This window comes from Manacus vitellinus, unplaced genomic scaffold (genome assembly GCF_001715985.3).
Source record: "Manacus vitellinus isolate BGI_N305 unplaced genomic scaffold, ASM171598v3 scaffold_1_pilon, whole genome shotgun sequence".
NCBI lineage: Eukaryota > Metazoa > Chordata > Aves > Passeriformes > Pipridae > Manacus > Manacus vitellinus.
This window is the reverse complement of record NW_021939396.1, coordinates 30973395-30993718: the sequence shown is the minus strand read 5'-3', so window position 1 is coordinate 30993718 and position 20324 is coordinate 30973395. Positions and strand designations below refer to the sequence as shown.

At 37.8% G+C, this 20324-nt stretch overlaps 1 protein-coding gene across 1 annotated transcript in view; it reads right to left on the bottom strand.

Annotated features, from left to right (window-relative positions):
• Positions 1-20324, bottom strand: part of JPH1 (junctophilin 1) — an 82821-nt gene that overhangs the window by 6980 nt on the left and 55517 nt on the right. Inside the window, 1 exon segment of the mRNA XM_018079310.3 lies at positions 2990-3651. Coding sequence (XP_017934799.3) covers positions 2990-3651 — 662 coding nt within the window.

Genomic DNA, 20324 nt, shown 5'->3' with positions numbered 1-20324 from the left:
AGAAGTGTTTGAGATAAAGAGAAGTACATTAAGCAGGACAAGGGGGAATGGATTCAAACTGACAGGACAAAGGGGGAATGGATTCAAACTAAAAGAAAGTAGGTTTAGACTAGGTATTAGGAAAAAATTCTTTACTGTGAGGTGGTGAGGCACTGGAACAGGTTGTCCGGAAAAGCTGTGGAAGCCTCATCCCTGGAAGTGTTCAAGGCCAGGTTGGAGGGAGCTCTGAGCAACCTGGTCTAGTGGAAGGTGTCCTTGCCCACAGCAGTGGGGCTGGAACGAGATGATCCTTAAGGTCCCTTTCAACCCGAACTATTCCATGATTCTATGAATCTGGCTTCTCCTCAATAACTGTGCACTCTTAGGTTAGTCACTGCATAATTCCAGCACACTACTGAGCTCAGTCCAGGAGCACTGCAGAACAGGCTAGTGTTTTTTGAAGCTGAAAGGTAATGCTAAAAATTAGAAGTCTCCAGGCAATTTTAACAGTCATTCTGTACTGTTTCTCCCTCAAACTGCTAGGCCAGTAGGCTACTCTTTTCCGCTTTAAGCGTTTTAGCATTTTTACTCATTTCAGCAATTTAAAGAAATAAGTGTGTAGGAAATTTATTCTATAAGAATAAATTTATAAACACATATGGAAGACATCTTTGAAATCACCCACATACATCACATCTACATATATCTTAGAATACTTTTATATTAAAAATGAATTCCTAAAATCTACCTCCCTTCCTTATTGACATGCTGGTAACAGGAATAGTGCAATTAGGGTGCTCCAAATGAAATAGAGGGACAGTTCCCAGATGAACTGTAATATCAGTAAACAAACAGTAGCTAATGCACAATATCTCATCACTTTTACACCTTTCTTGATAACAGGCTGTAGGCTCATGGTCCTTATCCTGATTATTCTAGAAGGTCAATAAACTGCTGTTCAGGTGCCCTACTTGTTAAGACGAGGACTCGCTCAGCTCCAAAACATTATTTGAAATGCAGGAAAAATAAGCACTATTTCTACTCACTTATTTTTACCAGAGCTGAACAAACAATTCCAATTCAGGTTAAAATTCTGTACATGCTTGCTGAACATTTACAAGCCCGACAGCTTTGTGTTACCCTACATAAGAGTCATATCTGTGAGATTTGAAAGGTTAAAGGGCTGATATCAGCTGTAATACAGATTTGCAGATTACAAAACCTCTGTGAACATCTACTTTGATCCGCACAAAACAGAATACAAGCTTCCTGCAGAACTAGAGAATATCATCTTGGCAAAATGCTCATTATTGAAATATTCAGCGATGGGTCCAAAACCTCAGCATCGGAAAACTAATGTCACATTTAATTAATATCATAAAAAGCAACTTAAACCAAGACTTTTATCTGAATCTGCTGAATCTTCTTACACATTTGCTTGTTAGCCTGGAAAACCATTTTATAAAGCGTACTTAGAGGAAATGATTTAATATGTCAGGTTTTTTTTACCTTGAATCTTTCATTGTAAGACATGTTTTAATCATTCTTGCAGTTCTTTGTGGGACTTCCCCTTAAGGTTTTTTTCATTTTAAATCCCCGATTTATGGACAAAGTATTTTACTCCAGAAGTGGTTGCACCCGTGCCAAAAGCAGATAGAGCAGACTCCCATGTACTCTTGCTTAATCTCTTCTGCTGATAAATCTAAGGATTATATTAACATCTCTGAACAACAGCAGCAGACTGGGAGCTCATGTTCAGTTGCCTCTCTTGCTCCTGATCCACCAACCTTTTCCAGTTCTGATCCTGCATGGTCAGGCTCTATTAATTGTTTTTCATACATAACACTATATTTTGCTGAGCTACCCATGGATAATTATACTTGCACCCTTCTTAACAGTTGATTTGGATCAGCTTGTATTGGTCTTCATTATTTACCAGTTTCCTGGTCTCTGTGTCTTCTATGAACTTCCCAAGCAATACTCTTACATCTTCTTGCATGTCATTAATAAGAATGTGAATAAAATAAGAATAGCAGGATTAATGTAAGAATGACCTCACCAGAATAATACCAAATAACTGATGCTTTTCTAATTACTTTGAGAATCATCAGTCAGTTTTAAAGGTTAGCTTTAGGTTCTACAACTAATGGTTTTCCAAGTTTCTCTTGGCCCAGAAATCATAGAATCATAATCAGAGATTCTGAATTTCATAACCTGGCTTCTCCTTCTAACACGGAATAGAAATGCTACTAGTAATCACTCCTTTTCTGCATAGCTATTGATAATTTTACTATTTTTAAATAAGAATGAAATTAAGATTCACACTGATCTGGATGCATAATTTTAAAACTCCTTCTCCGTTTCCTGACGAAAAGTAAAATTTTTCATGTCACTGTAAAATGCAAGCATTGTTACAAAGTATGCATTTGAAAACAGTATATAGAACCCAAAATCAACGTGGAGCAGAAGATGAAAATGGGAGATCGTCTGGACTGGGCCAGACCACAGGCCAGCATCCTGTCTCCAACAGCAGTCAAAAGCAGACCTTTGGGGAAAAGTGTGTGTCTAACTTCCAGTACTGTACAAATATCCACAGAAGTACAATTAACACTGTGGGACTTCTTTTCTGGGGAGGAATATATCTATATATCTCTCTATATATAAAAATGTGTATCTGTGACTATGTATCTACACAGGTGCAAATCGCACCTCTATGTATATACACACACACAGCAAAACACTTTTGTGTTTACGGATGCAATAGGATCTCATGGTTCAGAAGTCTGTCAGCATCTGGCTATCAACTATCCCTTCCCAGTTTACAAAAAAGATAACATAAAGGACTGGAATATTTGTTCCTCACTCCAGTCTGGTGCAGTGGGTTTTAGCTAGCAGAATGTATCCAGATGAAGATTTGACAGAAGTGAGCTTTGCCTGTCTTCAGGTTGCAAAGCTCAGCACTCAGAGGCAAATGGGCAGTGAAAGCGAAAATGTTTCTTGTAGTACTTACCGAGCTGTTTCCTACTTCTTTTTCCACTGCTGAATGTGACTCATTATTAGCTGGATTCTTTGGTGCAGCAAATTCTGGTTTCTTAATTTTTGTGTCAGGTTTGTTTTCTTTGGCATCTGGCTTACCCCCAGATCTAGCAGGACTTGGCTTCTGAGAGGGTGGTATTCGTGCAAGTGTTGATGGCGATGGGTTGGCATATTCATCTTCTTCCCTGAGCTCCTGTGGAAGCACTGGTGGATTCATTTTTACATAATAGCCGTGGTAGTGACCATGCAGCTCCCCATTCTCTGTGCTGATGGGATTGTGCTGGGCTGAAAACTTTGGCTGGTGTTTCACACCTACTTCTTCCTTCACTGGTGCTTTTGAATATAAAGGCTTGTTAGTTGTGGGTGTTATATTCTCAGTGGCTAAAAGCTTTTTTTCTTGACTGAGTCTTGCCCCAGAATTGGAGCTTTGCCTTTTCAGTTGTTTTGAAGGAGAAGTGTCAGAAGAAAGAAGAGGACTATGCCTTGGACTTGCTTCTGGGGTCTGAGGGGGTGTAGTACCTTTTCGATAAAAGTGAGGTGACTCTTTTGGGGTAGGTGGGTTTTCCTGATCTTTTTCTTCAGATTTTTCTTTTACATCCATTCCTTCTTGAAATTTTTGTTTGATATAATCAGGGCCTGAAAAATAGTGTAATAGAAATATTAAGATTAAAACCAAAAAAGACTTCACAATAGAACTATTGCATTGGGATGTCAGACTGGACTGCCTTGCTAAAATGCTGACAGGAGTATATGTTACCAACAGTTCATTGACATCCATAGTGTTTTACTCTAAATTGCTAAGTTGTTGAAGCTAGTGTACTTTTTCTGGTAATTGTTGGGACTACTTATTAACTTGGCTCAGTCACTTTATGTCTTCAGCTTTGCAATGGGTCACAAGATGTAAACTGTCTCTGAGTGAAGTCTGAGTGAATGACGACTGACTAACCCTACCTGTCTATCATTCTTTTTCTGAGAGGCATGTTTTGAGGTATGTTTTGCTTAATTACCCTAATCAGTTTAACTTCTACCCTCATGATCATAGTATCTGTTTGATATGGAAGTAATTAACCATCAGAATGAAACATCTCTTATATGCTACAGGAAATAGGGCTTGAACCACTTTTTTTTTCTCTTTCTGTGAATGTCAGCTTGTCTTATGTACATGTGCCTTGAACTCTCACACACTGGCTTTGTCTTCCTCACCACACAGAGACCCAGGTTAACCTCTCTAGTTGGTAACACAATGCCTACTTAGGACGTAGGAAGACAAGTTCTCTCATATTCACTAGGGAAATACTTACAGATCAGCCAGTGTGAAGAACATCCTCTATTCAAATCCTACCTAAACACCCTCGTGCACATTCACTGCTAGGACTCACTTACAAGGTGTATTTCTATACAGCTGTTAACATAAACACAAGCTGGCTGAGATGCTGTGATCCAGGTTTTGGTTGCCTGATTTAATTGTTTAATGGTACGATGTGAGCAAACATTGTTTAAGAAACAGAATTGCTGTAAATCTGTATGTATTGTGGGCAGCATTTTCTGTTTTACTTCCTAGAGGTCACATCCCAGACTCCAGGATCAGTTTCCCAAAGAAGTCACAAATTGAGGAGCTCTGTGAATAAAGAACTGCAACAATCTTTCTGTATGTTCAAAAATGGCTTCTGACAAATGCATTGCAACTGTTTCTCCACTTCTATCCCTACTAGCACTACTTTCCTTTAATTTTTTTTCTGTGAGGCTTATCTGTGCTTTATGTCATAGAGAAATCCTGTGCCCAGAGAAGAACGTCTGCACACATTTTTCTGCTTTTGAGTTTAAAGGAAGCTCTAGCTGTGTTAGGCAGATACAGTGTTTTTACAGACACCAGAAGCATATGCATCACTACGCAGTGCGAAGATGAGAGGAAGGAAGAGCAGCATGAAGCTTTTGGAAGTTACTGAGTCATCCAGTAAGTAAGCATTGCTGAGAAGAATTACTCGGCATGCAAGGTCTTTTGAGCAGGAAAATCACAACATTTTTGGCATCTCTGAAAACCAGGGGTGGAAATAGGGAGCTGTTAAGAAAGAAGCTAGATGTAGACAAGCCAGGATTTGTTCTTAAGTGACATTTGAGGAGGAAGTTTTGAAGAGTTAAGCCTGTACCGAGGGAGAGAACTAGAGGCTTGGTTCTTATGGCTTTTTATAATCTTCCTGGTAAAAGGGAAAGGCAGCACAACACAAATTAAAAGTTTCCATTTATAAAGTTACAGGTATGGTCACCATTCGAAAAATTCTCTGGCATGTAGGGGATTTCCTTCCATCTTTGCAGAGATATGTAAGGTAATGCTGAGGATTTAACATACATGAACTTTGGTTTCCTTATCTTTTCACATTAGATATAATTAGGGGCATAAAGAGAAAAGGATAGCCAAAAGAGTTCTGACTAATCTTTAAGCCACAGAACTGTTAAATTGCAATAATTATTTATTATGGAAAGATCTATATTCACATCAGCTTGCTCTTTCTGATTGTTGTGGTCAAGCATCCAATTGGAATAATATATCTTCAGTCTTACAATGATGCTTAAATGGCATCTGATCAGTTCCTGAAAATTCACATCCTGTGACAGCTCTGCACCGCCCCATATATGTAAAGATTTTACTTTTACTAATATTTGACAGCACTTGATGAACTGAAGACACTTTCATAAGGAAACATCTGGACCTCACAGATGTCATCCCTCTCCACCTGCTTCCTACGAACATCTGAGGGTGTCTGACCAGACATTCTTCAATTGCTGTAACAGAGCACAGCAGCCCTCACTCCCACCCCCCAGTACACCACATATGGATATTAGAGATACATCCTTTGCCTCCAATCTTGCCAGACAGGTCTTTCCAACATTGAAATTCTTGGCTCTATGAGAAGTTAGCTTTGGAGATTGTCCAAATACTTTTTAAACGTCTGTTCACTGTATCCAACACAATCGGATTATGCACCTGCCTGAGCCACTGACTCCAAGAACTCAGTTCTCTCTCTCTTCTGAGAACTAAGAATTGTCAGAACTTATCTTTTCCCCTTTGTTAAAGGCATTATCTAACACTACAGACATGGGTAAGGGGGTCCTTTTCTTTAGCATAAGAGCAATCTACAGCACAAGTTTAAAGGAACGGGGGCCAAGGAAATTTCGAAAGAGAGTCACTGTAAGATTTCACAGCTGGTTGATCTTAATGAGAAAGAGAATAGAATTTGAGGGTGGGAAGAAGGTAAAGTGGAATTATTTGTCTAGGAAATAAACAGAGCTCTGGTTCTTCGCGGTTCATGCAACAAGCAGATTTAGTCCTAGACATGATACATCTCAGTGTCTAAGGAGAACCTGGTCTGGAAAGCTGAACCAAGAAATGTTATCTAACAAAGTAAAGATAAGCTTTCTTTGTGGATGACCCTGTGTGTTTCCTTACAGTGACATGCTGGCTGTGCTGCCATGAGAACAAAATTGATGCACTTTTGCAGGTTAAAGCCATGGGGTGGGTTTGGCGCACACAGCTGTCGTGATGCCAGAAACTTGACGGCACTATTAAAGTGTGAGTTAGCCAGTATTCAGGGGGAATAGCCTCTGAAAGCCAAAGGATTGTGCAGATGTGTGAAATGTATGCACATAGAGTCTCATATAGTCTGATGCTCTGCTTGAACAGCATTTCATTGATGGCTGTGAGGGAAGTTTCGGTTTGGTTGAAGACACTCGTGGTTGTTCTAAATCTAGAATTTCTTGTGAAGCTCTTGTGTACTATGTCCTTCCTCCTGGAAGGGCTCCAGTAAGTGATGTGACAGCATGGCCAGCCCTGTAAATACGAAGAGAAGGATGCCCTGGTTCTGCCACAGCATTCTAAAGAGGTGACAGCCACATGCTTTTCCCCATGGTCTAGTGAGGCAGCATAGGTCTGTTGCAGGATTGTGGCTCAAGGAGTGTCAGAAAATGTCATCTTGCAGGACACTAAACTCAGACACTGTTTCCCAAGAAGGCTGAGACCTTGTGCCTCATCAGATCAAAATAAATCTGAAGCTTGAGAGAGACTGCAGAATACACCTAAGATAGTGAAGAAAAACACATATATGCAACTTTATAATTTTATATACATCTTATAATTTCTTCACGATACTTCTTCCACTCTTTTGTCCCCAGTCTTACCATTCTTACAATTCAGGAAAAACAAGCATTCCGTATTACCATTTTATTAGTCTACGGAAAGCAAAAAAAGACAGTAATGCCATTAATTCAGGCTCTAGAATATAATCTCTAAAGCATGTAATATTTAAAGTACTGTTGATGCTGAAATGATGTGATTCAACTTCAAGGTATATTAGAAGTACTTATTAGGTAAGCATGCACTTATTTCTGCTTTTTAAACTACAGTACACATTATGTGATGTAACCTAACTACCTTTAGTGCTGCATAAAGAGTTAACAAATAGACAGGGCTATAAAGAATAACCCAAGTAAGAAATGACGTTGTAATTTCATGATTATAAGAAAATTTATGTTGCACTTCTAGATAAATTCCACCCATGAAGCAGATACTTCCTAATTTTGTTTATATGTATGAACTATTAGTGGAAAGTCACTCCACCTTCACTGTAAGGTTTAATGATTGTCTCTGGGGTAATGGTGACGCAACCAAAGTTATTTGCTCATCCAGAACTCTGCCATCTATATGCAAACCTTCCAAGATTAGAGGTCCCCTTTACTACACTACTGAACACTTCCATAACAAAAAGAGAGATTTCCTGATTGAAAGGTTCAGAATCAGTAAGTACAATAGGAAAGGTTATACCAATAGCGCATTTTACTGATAGGGAAGCTAAACCAAAGGGAAATCATGACCCAAAGCATGTGCTTCATCTGAATAACCCTTCTCAGTTCAGTGATCAGCTGTCAACAAAGTATCAACATGCCGAAAGCTTTGCAAAATCTTTGGCAAGCCTAAAGATGCACAGGCAGCCTTTGTCAAAACTAGGAATGGAGTTTAAGTCTCTTGAGTAATCAAAAGCTGACACAGCACCTTAGCCATAAGTTTGTGACCTATTGTCATAAATGTCATCTTCCTGAAAAAGCTGAGAACTGTCCACTGAATCCAAATCCAAAGATCAAGAGAAGGAAATAGTAAATGATGAGTAAGTCTCTTACTCCACATTGTTTCATAATACAAATCCAGCACATGATATGGATGAAGCAAAAGCTGAAGTCTTTTGTATTTAAATGAACTGTACTAAAAAAGGAAAATATATAGTTTGATGTGGGTGCTGCAGGTTGATATATACTGTTCATGAAATAAGCCAGTGAAAACCACCTGGTTTGTTGTCTTCTGATGTTTTCGATGCTTTTCTAATGTATCACTGTTGGCAATAATATTTATGCTCTCACAGTAAGATTTATTTGCTACACTGATGAACTTAATAAAACTTGGCAAAGCCAGGTGATTGACTGGGGGATCAATAAATATAGGATCTTTTTTCCTTATATTAGGATTTTTCAGTATAGAACATCCATTTTAGAAGAATTCCTCAGCATTCAGCATGGCAACTCTAGATGAAGGAAATAAAAATGATCATCTATCAGTCTCCTAAAAGTGATGAATAATTATGAAAGTGTAAATTATTCAGCAAATTTTAGAAAGATAGGATTTATCATTATTTCTTCATTGGGGAGATGTGAAGGGAGGGTGGAAAACTATAATTAATATCATTAATACTTCCTATGTTTTATTCTTATTTTTCTGAAGGTTATAGTGGTAAAGGCGAACCAAAAAAAAAATCCCTGAACTGCTAGACTGCTGGCTTGAATTCAGACCAAATGAATGCAGGGCTGTGCAATGCCATGTGTAAAATGTGTTGATGAACTCAGCAGAGCAGAGGTATAGTTATGGTTCTAGTAATCTTTGGCAGACTGCATTGGGACAGAGTAGGGCTGTAAATTAAGGGTAAGGATTATTGCCATAGAGAAATTGATGGATATAAGGCAAGGTGCTTAAAGAGCCACAGGGCTCTGAGAGCAGACTTCTTCCTGACTTAGATATGAACAGAATATTGCAGCTGAAAGGGACCAACAATGGTCACCTCCTTCAACTGCCTGACTAATTCAGGGCTGAGTAAAAGTTAAAGCCTGTTATTAAGGTCATTGTCCAAATGCCGCTTGAACACTGATTGACTCGGGGCATCGATCACCTCTCTAGAAAACCTTGTTCCAGTGTTTGACCACCCTCCTGCTGGAGAAAGAATTCCTAATGGTATTTTAAGAGGTTATCATTCCAGAGGTTTGCAGGACCCTTTTGGTCAATACAGGGACCCAGCAATAGGACATGGAATGGTGTAGGTCCTTCATGGTTCAGTCAATGTGCAGAAAGGTAAGAAATGTCTTACTCCTAGTGATGCATATCTATGTTACTTAATAACTCCTTAATTCAAAATCACATATGTAGGCCCTGCTGCTCTGCTTCAGCTGCATGTAAAGTTGGTTATGTCAGCTGGAATAATGGCTCTCTTTAACTGTACTTCAGAATGCTTTGGAGAATAAAAAACAACATTTGGCAAATTTTAAAAACAAAGCATGACACAAAAGAGAAAAAAGAAATGAAACAGAAGGGATTGTTGACATTATCTGGGGAGATGTAGAAGAAACCCAAATCTGGATGGCTGATCTAACTTTTATCCTCTGATGGCAACTGCATTTTGGTGAGGTATGGTCAATATTTTAAATGCTAGTAAGCAATTTCCCTAGCTAGGAGCAAATAAAAAGTCTTGCCCAGATCAATTTTAAAATTCCACTTGGTTGCCTTACAATACTTTTTTTTTTCCCTAGACCTAATACCACCAGTATGGAAGTACCACGGCTGCCTAGAAGAGCAAATTACAATGTAAACAAGGCGAAGAAGAGCTCTTTTTCCCCTGCATAATCCAAAAAATACTCTAAACCATAATGTTTACTATTTGGAATCTTTCTTAATTCACTCTTACTCGCAACTCCTCATTTCCTCTTCCTCCCTCCTTGAAAATACCTTCCCTTTGCTGAAGTTTTTTCCAGCTTGCACTTCTAGGGCTTCTCAAGCTCCTGTTAGCACTGCTGCTCCCTTAAGCAATACTACTGCTAGTCTTCCTTATCCTGCTGCACCAGCAGCAACACTGAAACTAGCATGTGCCAACAGCTACTCACTCACTAAATCCATGAACGTCATGGAGAATGATGCCTACACTTTATTTTATGAAATAAGGTGGGTTTTTTGTTTATTTTATTTTATGGAACTGTTGTGATTTGATCTGGCAGCCTGCTGTCCTTCAGACCACGTACTACCAACATGACCAAAAAATATGACACAGAGATGGCATACAATGTGATATTATACTATTGCCACAACCTGACAAAGCCACATCATCATTCAGTGATGTAAAAGTTAAAATACACAAATCTGCTATCTAGGACTAACTTTGGGAGGTAGCATCACTGAATACAAGCAGGTTTCAAAGCAGCTTTAAAGGCAACCTTTCCTTCTTGCTAAGTAAAGACCTACAATAGGTATCCACTGGTAGAAATCAAGTGTCTTGTCTGGAAGAACCCCAAACACACAAATTCTTACGTATCTTTATACCTGCTCAGGAAACAGGTATAACTGCACAGTTTCATGCAGTATCATAACCAACTCCTCTGTAGTTTTGCTAGAATACATATCTACCATCTTTAAAATATCTGTCAGTGCTTTACTTTCCTGAATTTGACATCGATGAAAGCAACGGGGCCTTCTCAAAACTCACATCAAATGCTTCCAGTCACAGACTAGACTAAGATCAAAAGTCCTTGAGTTACTTATTTACTAGCCACACATACAGAGACACACATATACTTTGGCCAAACCCAAAGCTAGTTCTTACGCTTCTGTGTTTGCTCTGATATTTACACAGCACAAGACAGCTCTTGGTGTGACCTGTGAACTGACTACCACATTAGTCTCTCTGCATTTCACACAGGTCTTTGTTGAAAAGTATATGACACTCACATATGTAAGTATATAAAAAAAGTTATCGCACAATGCTTCTTGAATATATCAAAATGTATGCTCAAGAACACGAACTTGAGTTGTTAGTGACAGCAATGACAACAGAAAATGGACTTCCACCAAACAATTCACATCACAAGCAACATCACAAACTTGTAAGTCTAGCAGTAGGATGATGAAACAGAGATGCTAATGCAATTTCTATCTGTATGAAAGCCAGACTGCCTCTTCTGTCCCTGTCACTTCCTTTAAATCTCAAATTCATTTCAGTTATCCTGCCACTAACACACCCGCACACAGAACCTAAACAGTACTCTTGTAATTTGCATTTTTGTATTATCCAATAACTCCAGAATAATTAAGGATAAAGGAATCCCTTAAAGTAAGATCTTCTTCCTCAAAAGGTTTTTAAATACATCATTATAGAGCAGACATATACACACTGAAAGATCTGAAGTCAGGAAAGACTGCACTAATGAATCTCAAAAACTGCCTAGAGGCAGCCCCAAGAACAATGAATTTATTCTGACTATAAATTCAACCTCTGCTCCACTTCTGTTACTGCTTTAGTAGGTGACTGAAGTAGCTGTGGTATTTCCAAAATAGGGCAAAATTTCTAATTGTATCTGCATAGCAGGTTACAGTGTGTAGGCCCTTATACTTCTGGGTTCAGTACCATCAGAAAAATGTAACAAGTTTATCCTACCTGATAGATGGCACTATGAGTGCAGCACAGTTATCTCTAACACCTCAGTGGGACATCAGCTTATGGACACAGAGATTGCTTATGACCAGCAATCTTAGTTATGGCTTGCTTTACTTACCCTACCTCTCTGTTAATGAATACTGACAGAACTTCAAAAAAATATCTGTCAAGATTACCTGGTGATGCATATGACTCCTGAATCTAGGAAAGGCCTCATTTTTCCAGGCTAGATAATATACACAAATTGTATTTAATGTGAATGATCCTGGCTAAATAACACATGTAATATAAGCTACTTGAATGCTCCTGAGCCTACAGGCTGTTTCATAGGCGATAACTGAGAAAGTAAGGTTTTAGCTTTTTCACAAAAAACCTAGAGACCTCTTCATTTGAGCTGCACTGGGGCAGCTAACTGCTGCAGTTCTTTAAGCTCCTAAAGGATGGGCAGAAGTGAAAGGCAGTAATCCTATTCTCATCACAACTGCATATTCTCTGAGAAGGTGAATTTTAAATATACAGAGAAACTGTTAATGTGGCATAATAGCGGTCTTTACTCAGTAGAATTTAAATTTCTTTACACTTCTGATATGTCCACATCCTTCTGATATGATGATTCTCAAAGTTATACACTCAAGTGTCACTGGGATACTGCAGATAAGAGACCACTACCCTTCTTCTCCATGACGTGCTTCTGAATATACAGCCTGAAAGGGTATTGGCTATTACTCTCACCATATCACGTTTCAAGTGCGTGGCTATCACCCTGCTCAGTGGGAGTTTGGCAACTCAACAGGAGCAGGTTCACATCTCCTCTCAACTGGCCAAGTCTGTCACCCCTTCTGAAGACCTTCTCATAGCACTTTTGAGGAGCCAGTCACTGTCTTCAGCTTAAATACTATGCCTGCAAACTAGCTTGTGTTTGGTCAGTAAGTACTGCTGCAAATGGTAGCACCCACTTTGAGCTCTCTGTGGAATGTTATTGACAACTTTATTTTTCATAGAATCTCAGAATCATTCAGATTGGAAAACATCATCGACTCCAACTGTTAACCCAGCACTGCCAAGTCCACCACTAATCCATGTCCCTGAGTGCCACATCTACACATCTTTGAAATGTCTCTTTTAAAATCCTTATTTCATAAGGAGGCAGTGCCTGCACTGTTTTTTTCTCTGAACACCCTTCTACTCTTCCACTACAGAAAAAAGCAGAGCCTAGGACATGCTATGTCAGCACTTCTTAAGCATGTGGAATACGTGCCAATAAGGCTCAATACCGGGAAGACATGAAAGATAAGTATGTCACCAAACAACCAAACTTACATTTGAGTGATTTAGATGGACAAAATAACATGGAAATAACTAGACAGTTTCAGACTTCACTTATTCTACAAACAGATTTGGAGAGGCATTACTGTCTTTACCTAAACTCTACACATTTCAAAGGGATTCATGATTATATGATAACGTCATACAATTTTTTTAGAAGTTTCCTTTATCCCTGTGTTTATAGAAAAAACACTTGAAATTATGAACCTGAAAGATGCAAAAACAGGAGTAAATTAAAGACACTCAAAATGTACTGCTTTTAAAATATATGGCTTTATGAATTTTCTTGGAGGGTTGAGAATCAACCCAGTATTTTTCAGAGAGAGTACTCACTAAGCTGCACCACACTTCCAGGAAAATTAATTTCTTATATCTAGCACTGAAATTAATTTTAAAGCCTAGGAGACTGAAGTGGGCTAGCAGAGTGACTGTCATTCTGGCATTTCAAATGTCAGAACTACAGAAATACAACAATCAATTTAATTCTGGTAGAACTAGGATATGTGAGCTGCTTAGTCTTGCATCCTATTGAGGCTTCTTTCCAATACATTCTTGATCCTTCGTATTTTAAGAGAAACCCGAATCATCATGCCACTTACTATTCTGACCTCACACAGTGTCATGTCTTCCCCTTCACATCTGCACTGTAAGTTTTCATTTCTAAAGTCTAAATTTGCGATATCCATTTACTGTTCCTCTTCTTCAAATCTATCTTCACAGTTTGGCAACTGCCTCTGACAAAATACTTTCTGCTCTTCATCTGATACTTTTGAGGAGCCTCCGTGATTTTCTTAGTCACATCTCAGTATCAGTGCTCTATTCTCATACTCCTTTGACACAGATGGGCATTCTCCTCTTCTGGAACAATTCTCCCCTGTTAACATCTGTGATTTATTCTTTTACTTGACCCTTATTTTTCTTTCATTTTTAAACTATACTTTCAAGGAAAATAATCTCCCATTATTCTGTTCTTCGTCTCTCTACCTTGTCTTTTTACAATCTTTATCCCGTTTAATCTCACCATACAAAAAAATTCAACTACCAATTCCATGCTGGTTGTGTTTCAGTTCCAGGTTTGACTCCTGTTCAAATTATGATCTGAGTGAATAACTGCTACAAAACTAGTAGGTAGAAATCTTCATATTCTCTAAATTCTCAGCATGGTCTTCTATGTCATACTGAACAATACTACATTACATTACTCATGTCTATAATATGAATAAGATCTTTCTTTTACAGATCTCTACATCTCTCTACTTTCAAGTAATTCTTAAATTTTGCACACTTTCTTGGAATAAAAGATTTCTGTGGCCCTGACAAACACAGAATGCAGCTGCAAAGATTATTTTTCTCTAATGGTCCACATCGTGTTAAAAACATAACAGGAGAAACCTAGTCTTTTGTAACATAATTTAAACCTTCACTAGTATAATAAAATCCTTTCAGAATAGATCAGCATACTTTAGTGAAAATTAGCACTGTAAGGAAAGTTCTCAGTACAGACTTTGTTAGCTGAATTTCAACACGGAACAAATATTTATGACACAGTTATAAATAGGATTTATAATGGAAATGTTGACACTGTGATAATAGTCCCACGTGATAGACCCTACTTCATCTTGTCCTTGGCTGGACACCGTGACAGACCAATATAGAAATTCACTGGAGCAGGCCAACAGTGGGCAGGTTCTATGTCCTGGTTCTTTTTCAGAGCAAATGAATAATTTTTAACAGGAGAAAGGAGGTACTTAAAACTCTAAGGTAGCACTGACTTCTTTCTCCCAGATTACACCTGTAATTAACAAACTCGTGGTGTCACATTAGATAGGTACACCTAGGCTAGAATTCCAGAAGTTACTTCAAGATAGCAACATACCCAAGACAGCACTGAAGTTAGTCCAGGCTTCTAGACAGCTTTCACAGACAGATGCTGTAGCCTTTACTAGGCAACAAATTTCATCTAGATGCAAATTAACTAGCTCAGTACTTAATGCAAGCCTGTGAAAATTACAGTGATTGTAGCAGCTTTATCTCTCTACAGGAAACTGGTTCTCTGTTATTAGGTTTAAAAGTTAATTTGCTCAAAACTAATTATGCACATTTTTTCCTAAGCAAATCATTTGATTATGTGACTCAGAAGTATCTTGGAGAGATTGAGAAAGCATCCTGAAGAATTAAGAGTAAGCCTTTGCAAACTCTCTTTGCCTTGCCTTCTCCCAGGCACGCTTTCTTGTTCCAGATGCATGCAGGAATGCTGTGGAGTGGGTTGAACCAGCATGTGTGTATGGCAATGTGGCAGGATGGGTGCAAACTGCCAGCAAGCTGGATGGACCTCACACTGGGCAAGAGGAAAGGGTGGGGCCATCTGTACGTAGAGCTTGGTGATAAATCTGGTGATAAATCTGGCAGGCAAGCTGTAAAGACTGGTATGACAAGGGTTATAAAAAGAAAGGGGAGAACAAGAATAAAGCTTGAAATCGACATCTTTTCTTTCAAGGCACCTTCTTTCTTTATTACTGGATACAACAGAAGTGTATCAGGATATGTCTATAGGCTATGGCTTCTCCAGAGTTCTGCAGAAAGAGAATGGAAGCAATAAATTGTAGAGAAAAAACGGCATAGCAAGAATTGCAACAACAGTTGTGTGCGGATGATGAAGTCATATGTAGACTAAATTCAGAAAATGAACAGGCTTTTGTATGACTAAGAGCGTATGCTCTAAGGCACAAACTGATGGCATGGCTGGTAACTTTTCAGGCAAAATGCTCATTGTAATTGGTTTTTTAAATACAAATATCTGGTCTGGCCCATATGCATTTAGCCAGGACATTCTAGTTAATTAGCATCAGCCAGAAATCTCTCTTTGCTGTCCATATGGAGCTTGCATTTTGAGAACTGGAGGAGGTGGAGATGACAGAGAGGAGGAAGATGGGAAGGATGTGTTTTTTTCTGAGGCTACAGACATCCACCACTGGTCAAAAGAGAATGTAAACCACAGTTGCTCTTTGAGGCATCAGAGGCCATTACAAATGGCCTTATCCTAAACTTAAAATGCTTATTTCTGAAACTAGAAATGTTCAGCATATTAATAGTGATGCTTTAAGAGTAACCAAACATTATAATAAAAAATAATGGTAAAACCTGCTAAATTCTTATTCTTATCATTAGAAAATATTTGCTATGTATTTCACCTGAAAAAATTCTGTCCATCTCTTTAGACAGCTTTAGTTTGATAAACTGCTCCTTGATTTCTCTCATGCCTTGTTTAGGAGATCAAAAGCTGGATGAATTGTTTTGGTGATCCATGTATGTTCATCTGGCAGCTGGCTAGCCTGACAAATAATCTGCCAGAAAACAATTCAAATCTGAATTTCCAGACCTTAATTCCTCTGTGGTAAAGTGCCCAGACTGCTCTTACCCTGCAGCAAAGTAGTTTCACCCTTCTTTCATTTAATCAAATGTTATTCATTCAAACTGAATGAAAGAGCAGTATCCATTTGCTGCAGGATATACATGCACACAGACAATTATGGTTTAGCTGTCCAGTCTGTACAGTTCATACTTCAGTTTACCTCCTGATAGTGTGTTTACAAGACTTTATCTGAGAGATGGTCTGTGGAATTTAGAATGAATGTGTAAGTCAAAACATCTTCTAACCTTGTGCAATACTAGAACAATACTCCTTTTTACTGGGTGTACAAAATCCTTTCTTTTCTGTTAGACCTTTGATACAGCACTCCCATTAGTAATTTGCTATTCTCTACATTTTAACAAGAGACACAAAACAGCATTTATTTTTTCTCTAAGCAAAAACAAATCTCAAACTGTCCCTGGATGACTCCCTTGAATGAGGCTATGACTCAGGTTTCATTTGTTTCTGTCCTGGTATGCTCTCTTTTGACACATCTACAAGTTTTGTGATGCCTGGAGAAAACAAACAGGTCAGAGCTGGGATTTCTCAAAATTCATTTTATTTGTTGATAAAAAGGCCTGTAAAATATGGCCTCTGTAAAGACTGCAACATTTGTTAAATCTACAAAATGTATAGCCTTTTGCATAGGGCTCTGAAAAGATATGAATCCTCATAATTATTAAACACTAGGACAAATCTCTGTACAACAAAAGTAGAAGCAGGGTCTTGCCTGAGACTAGCATGAGCAAACTCAGGGAAAACATCTCCCTGCAGCCTTATAACTCCTTATACCATGGCTCTGACCTTTTCAATCATACTTGGCTTTACTCATATGCAAACACTAAGGCAATCAATCACTGAGAAACCTGAATCTCAAGATTTCTACGGTACCTAATTACTGACATTATTATGCTTAAATGCTGGATGCCACTTTACTTTCTACTGCTTTGTTCTCCTTTTAGTCTCCTTTTAACTACATTACAAAGCTAGAACATCTTGGCAGCTTCTGATGAATGTCTTAATGAACATAAAAGTGAAATGTGAGAGAAAGTAATTGGAAAGTATGAATTATCATGGTACAATGACTTACGAATATTCACTGTAACTACAATTTGTGTGTAATACTAGGCTATATGGCCCAGAAGGTTGCTTTTTAAGAATCTAAAATTTAAGAGCTTTATCAATGGACTTAGGCTGCAAGTAATTCAGAGATCACTCATTAAGACAGAAAAAAAAATTCACAGTTGTTTACAGAGAGGTATTTGTATTTGACTTTTTTTGTCTCTTTGTTTGAAGAGGCTTGTTGATATACTACATACATTTACTGCTCACAGCATGCTTGAAATACTAAGCAGTTAAATAAATAAGAGAAAAATTACACTGTCTCATAACTTATTTTCAAGACTATTTAGTACAATGGAAAGCTTTCACTTAACTATAGCTTGAAAGACTGAGACACAAAACTTACCATTACCTTTTAGTACCACTTACAGAGACTTATAAAGATACTGTAAAAAATATAAAGCTCAAGAAACAGAGGAAAACCAAGAAGTTGCTATTAGGAAGCAATAACGGTTATCTTGTTTTCATTCAAACACATGAATGAAACAGCTATTTACTGTTGTTTGTGTGAGTGAATGTAAATAATTAAAAATACTTATCTATTTTATTACCATAAATGGCAAAAGCTAATGATAACACTGTCCAGTAAGTCTTGGCATGACTTGGGAAATCCATAAACAAATGCGTGGACAAGTCAGTCTCAGGGTTAACGAGTACCACACAGAAGAAATGTATCTGAAAAAGGTATCATGTACACTGAGTCTGGAAAACATCTTAGACATGATAGTATTTGAAATTATCACAATGATGTGTGAACCCGGTGGTTTGCTGCAGCTTATTTGGCATTTATATCTTTATATCTTTATATTTATACATATATATATATATATATATCTATATATATATATCTTTATATATATCTTTATATCTTGGCATTTTGCAATTTACCTAAGCAATGGGAATAGCAATTTTTTTCAAGTGTATACAAACATGCTATCTTGAAAATAATTAGGAAACTCAAAATTTAGACTCAAGAAGAGGTATTTATCTTTTGATAGGTAGCTAAGTAACTGAGAGATGTTTCCATACAAAGAACAGAGTAAGTAAACTTTAAGAAATGCTTTGTTACATCACTGCACACATATCCAGCTGCATTTGCAGAGGTGATACAAATTCTTCTCTTCTGTAATTGGAATAAAAGTTTCAAATGAGAGGAAAATAAGATCCCACACCTTCTCTCCCCAAATCTCAGCCAATTTGTCAGCAATGCTACTTCATTTCCTGTGGCAGGAAGTAAAAAAAGACATCTGAGAAATTCTTGATTTGGGCAATTTCTTGGTGTCAAATTTCACACCATCGGATGTTTGCATTTTCACTCGAGTGCTCCAGCCATTTCTTTATTTCAAGGGTTTGGCAGCTTTCAAATACTTTCTTTCCAAATGCTTCAATTCTTTGCATGGCTACACCTATGACTTCTTAACTTATGGCTGGAAAGATGACCTGCTGCTATAAATCAGAATTTCTTCAGCTGAGAGAAGAATGAAATAATGAAAAAAGAAAAAGACTTGATTATTATAGAAGTATGGGCCACTAATATACATCCACAGGGGAGGTAGTATTGAGGTAATTTCCAACAGTGAAAGGTACATATTTATACTGTTTTAAAGCTAATACTGGAAATAGTTCTTTTGAACTTTGCCTACAGTTCTGGACTGCCATGTTCAAGAAAGATGAATTTACATCAGGATGTGTACTAAGAAAGTTTGCAAGACTGGCGAGGGGAATGGAGGTTCTAATCAGGTGGTCAACCCTTGACTTATGCACTAAATGAATAAAAAAAGAGCGCCCCAACTCTCTCAACCCCAAAATACAAACAAGTACTTAGGAACAAAGAAAAAAACGAGTATTCTTTAAACTTTCTGACAGTAAAGATTTAGTAACAAGTTATATACAGTAGTCATTTAAAATAAAAATTGAAGGGAATAGGTGCACTTTTAGAAAATGCTGAAGAATGTTGTTGTGTGTTTATTTTGTGGGTCATGATATTAGCCTCCATTCACTATATGGGTACATTTAAGAATAAGCAGGTTATGTCTGAAACAAAGATATGCAGAAGATGACAGTAAGTGAAAATGAATCTCAGAGCTATAATCTATATTAGCATATGAGTGCTGGCAGGTCCTTGAAAAGTAATAACAAGATATGACTCAACTCAATTTGACAGGTGAAAGAAAGGGCAGACATGAAAAGACATTAAATTGGCAAATGGAGTTCCATTTTATCTATTCAATCTTAAGCTAAAGAGCAGTACTCAAAAATATTAGCTTCATGGAAAGAGAGCAGAAAAACAAAGCAAAATCAGCTTTGTTTCTTTCTATAACAACTTTTCAAACCACGTGACAGATTAAAATGAGCTGCAACGCTGATAAAAGTGAGATAGACCTAATTCTATTATATCTTCAATAGGGGACTAATGTTTCACAGAGCACCACAGGCATAACAGAGAAAGATTCCCCCACAGATTATGTATGTCTAATGGTCAAGCATTCACCAAAATTCAGCCCTTAGCTAACCCAGATCGTCAAGAATTCCACTGGACAGTAAAAAAGCTAAGGATCTTTCCACTAATAAATGCATTATAAAATTAACCAAAATTTCTGTGGATTTATGTTCTCTAAAGTCTGTCTTTGACACCATACTGAATAAACCATTAATCTGAGGTGAAGTTATATCCTTGGTACTTTTCAACACACAACTGTTTTCATACAAAGCTA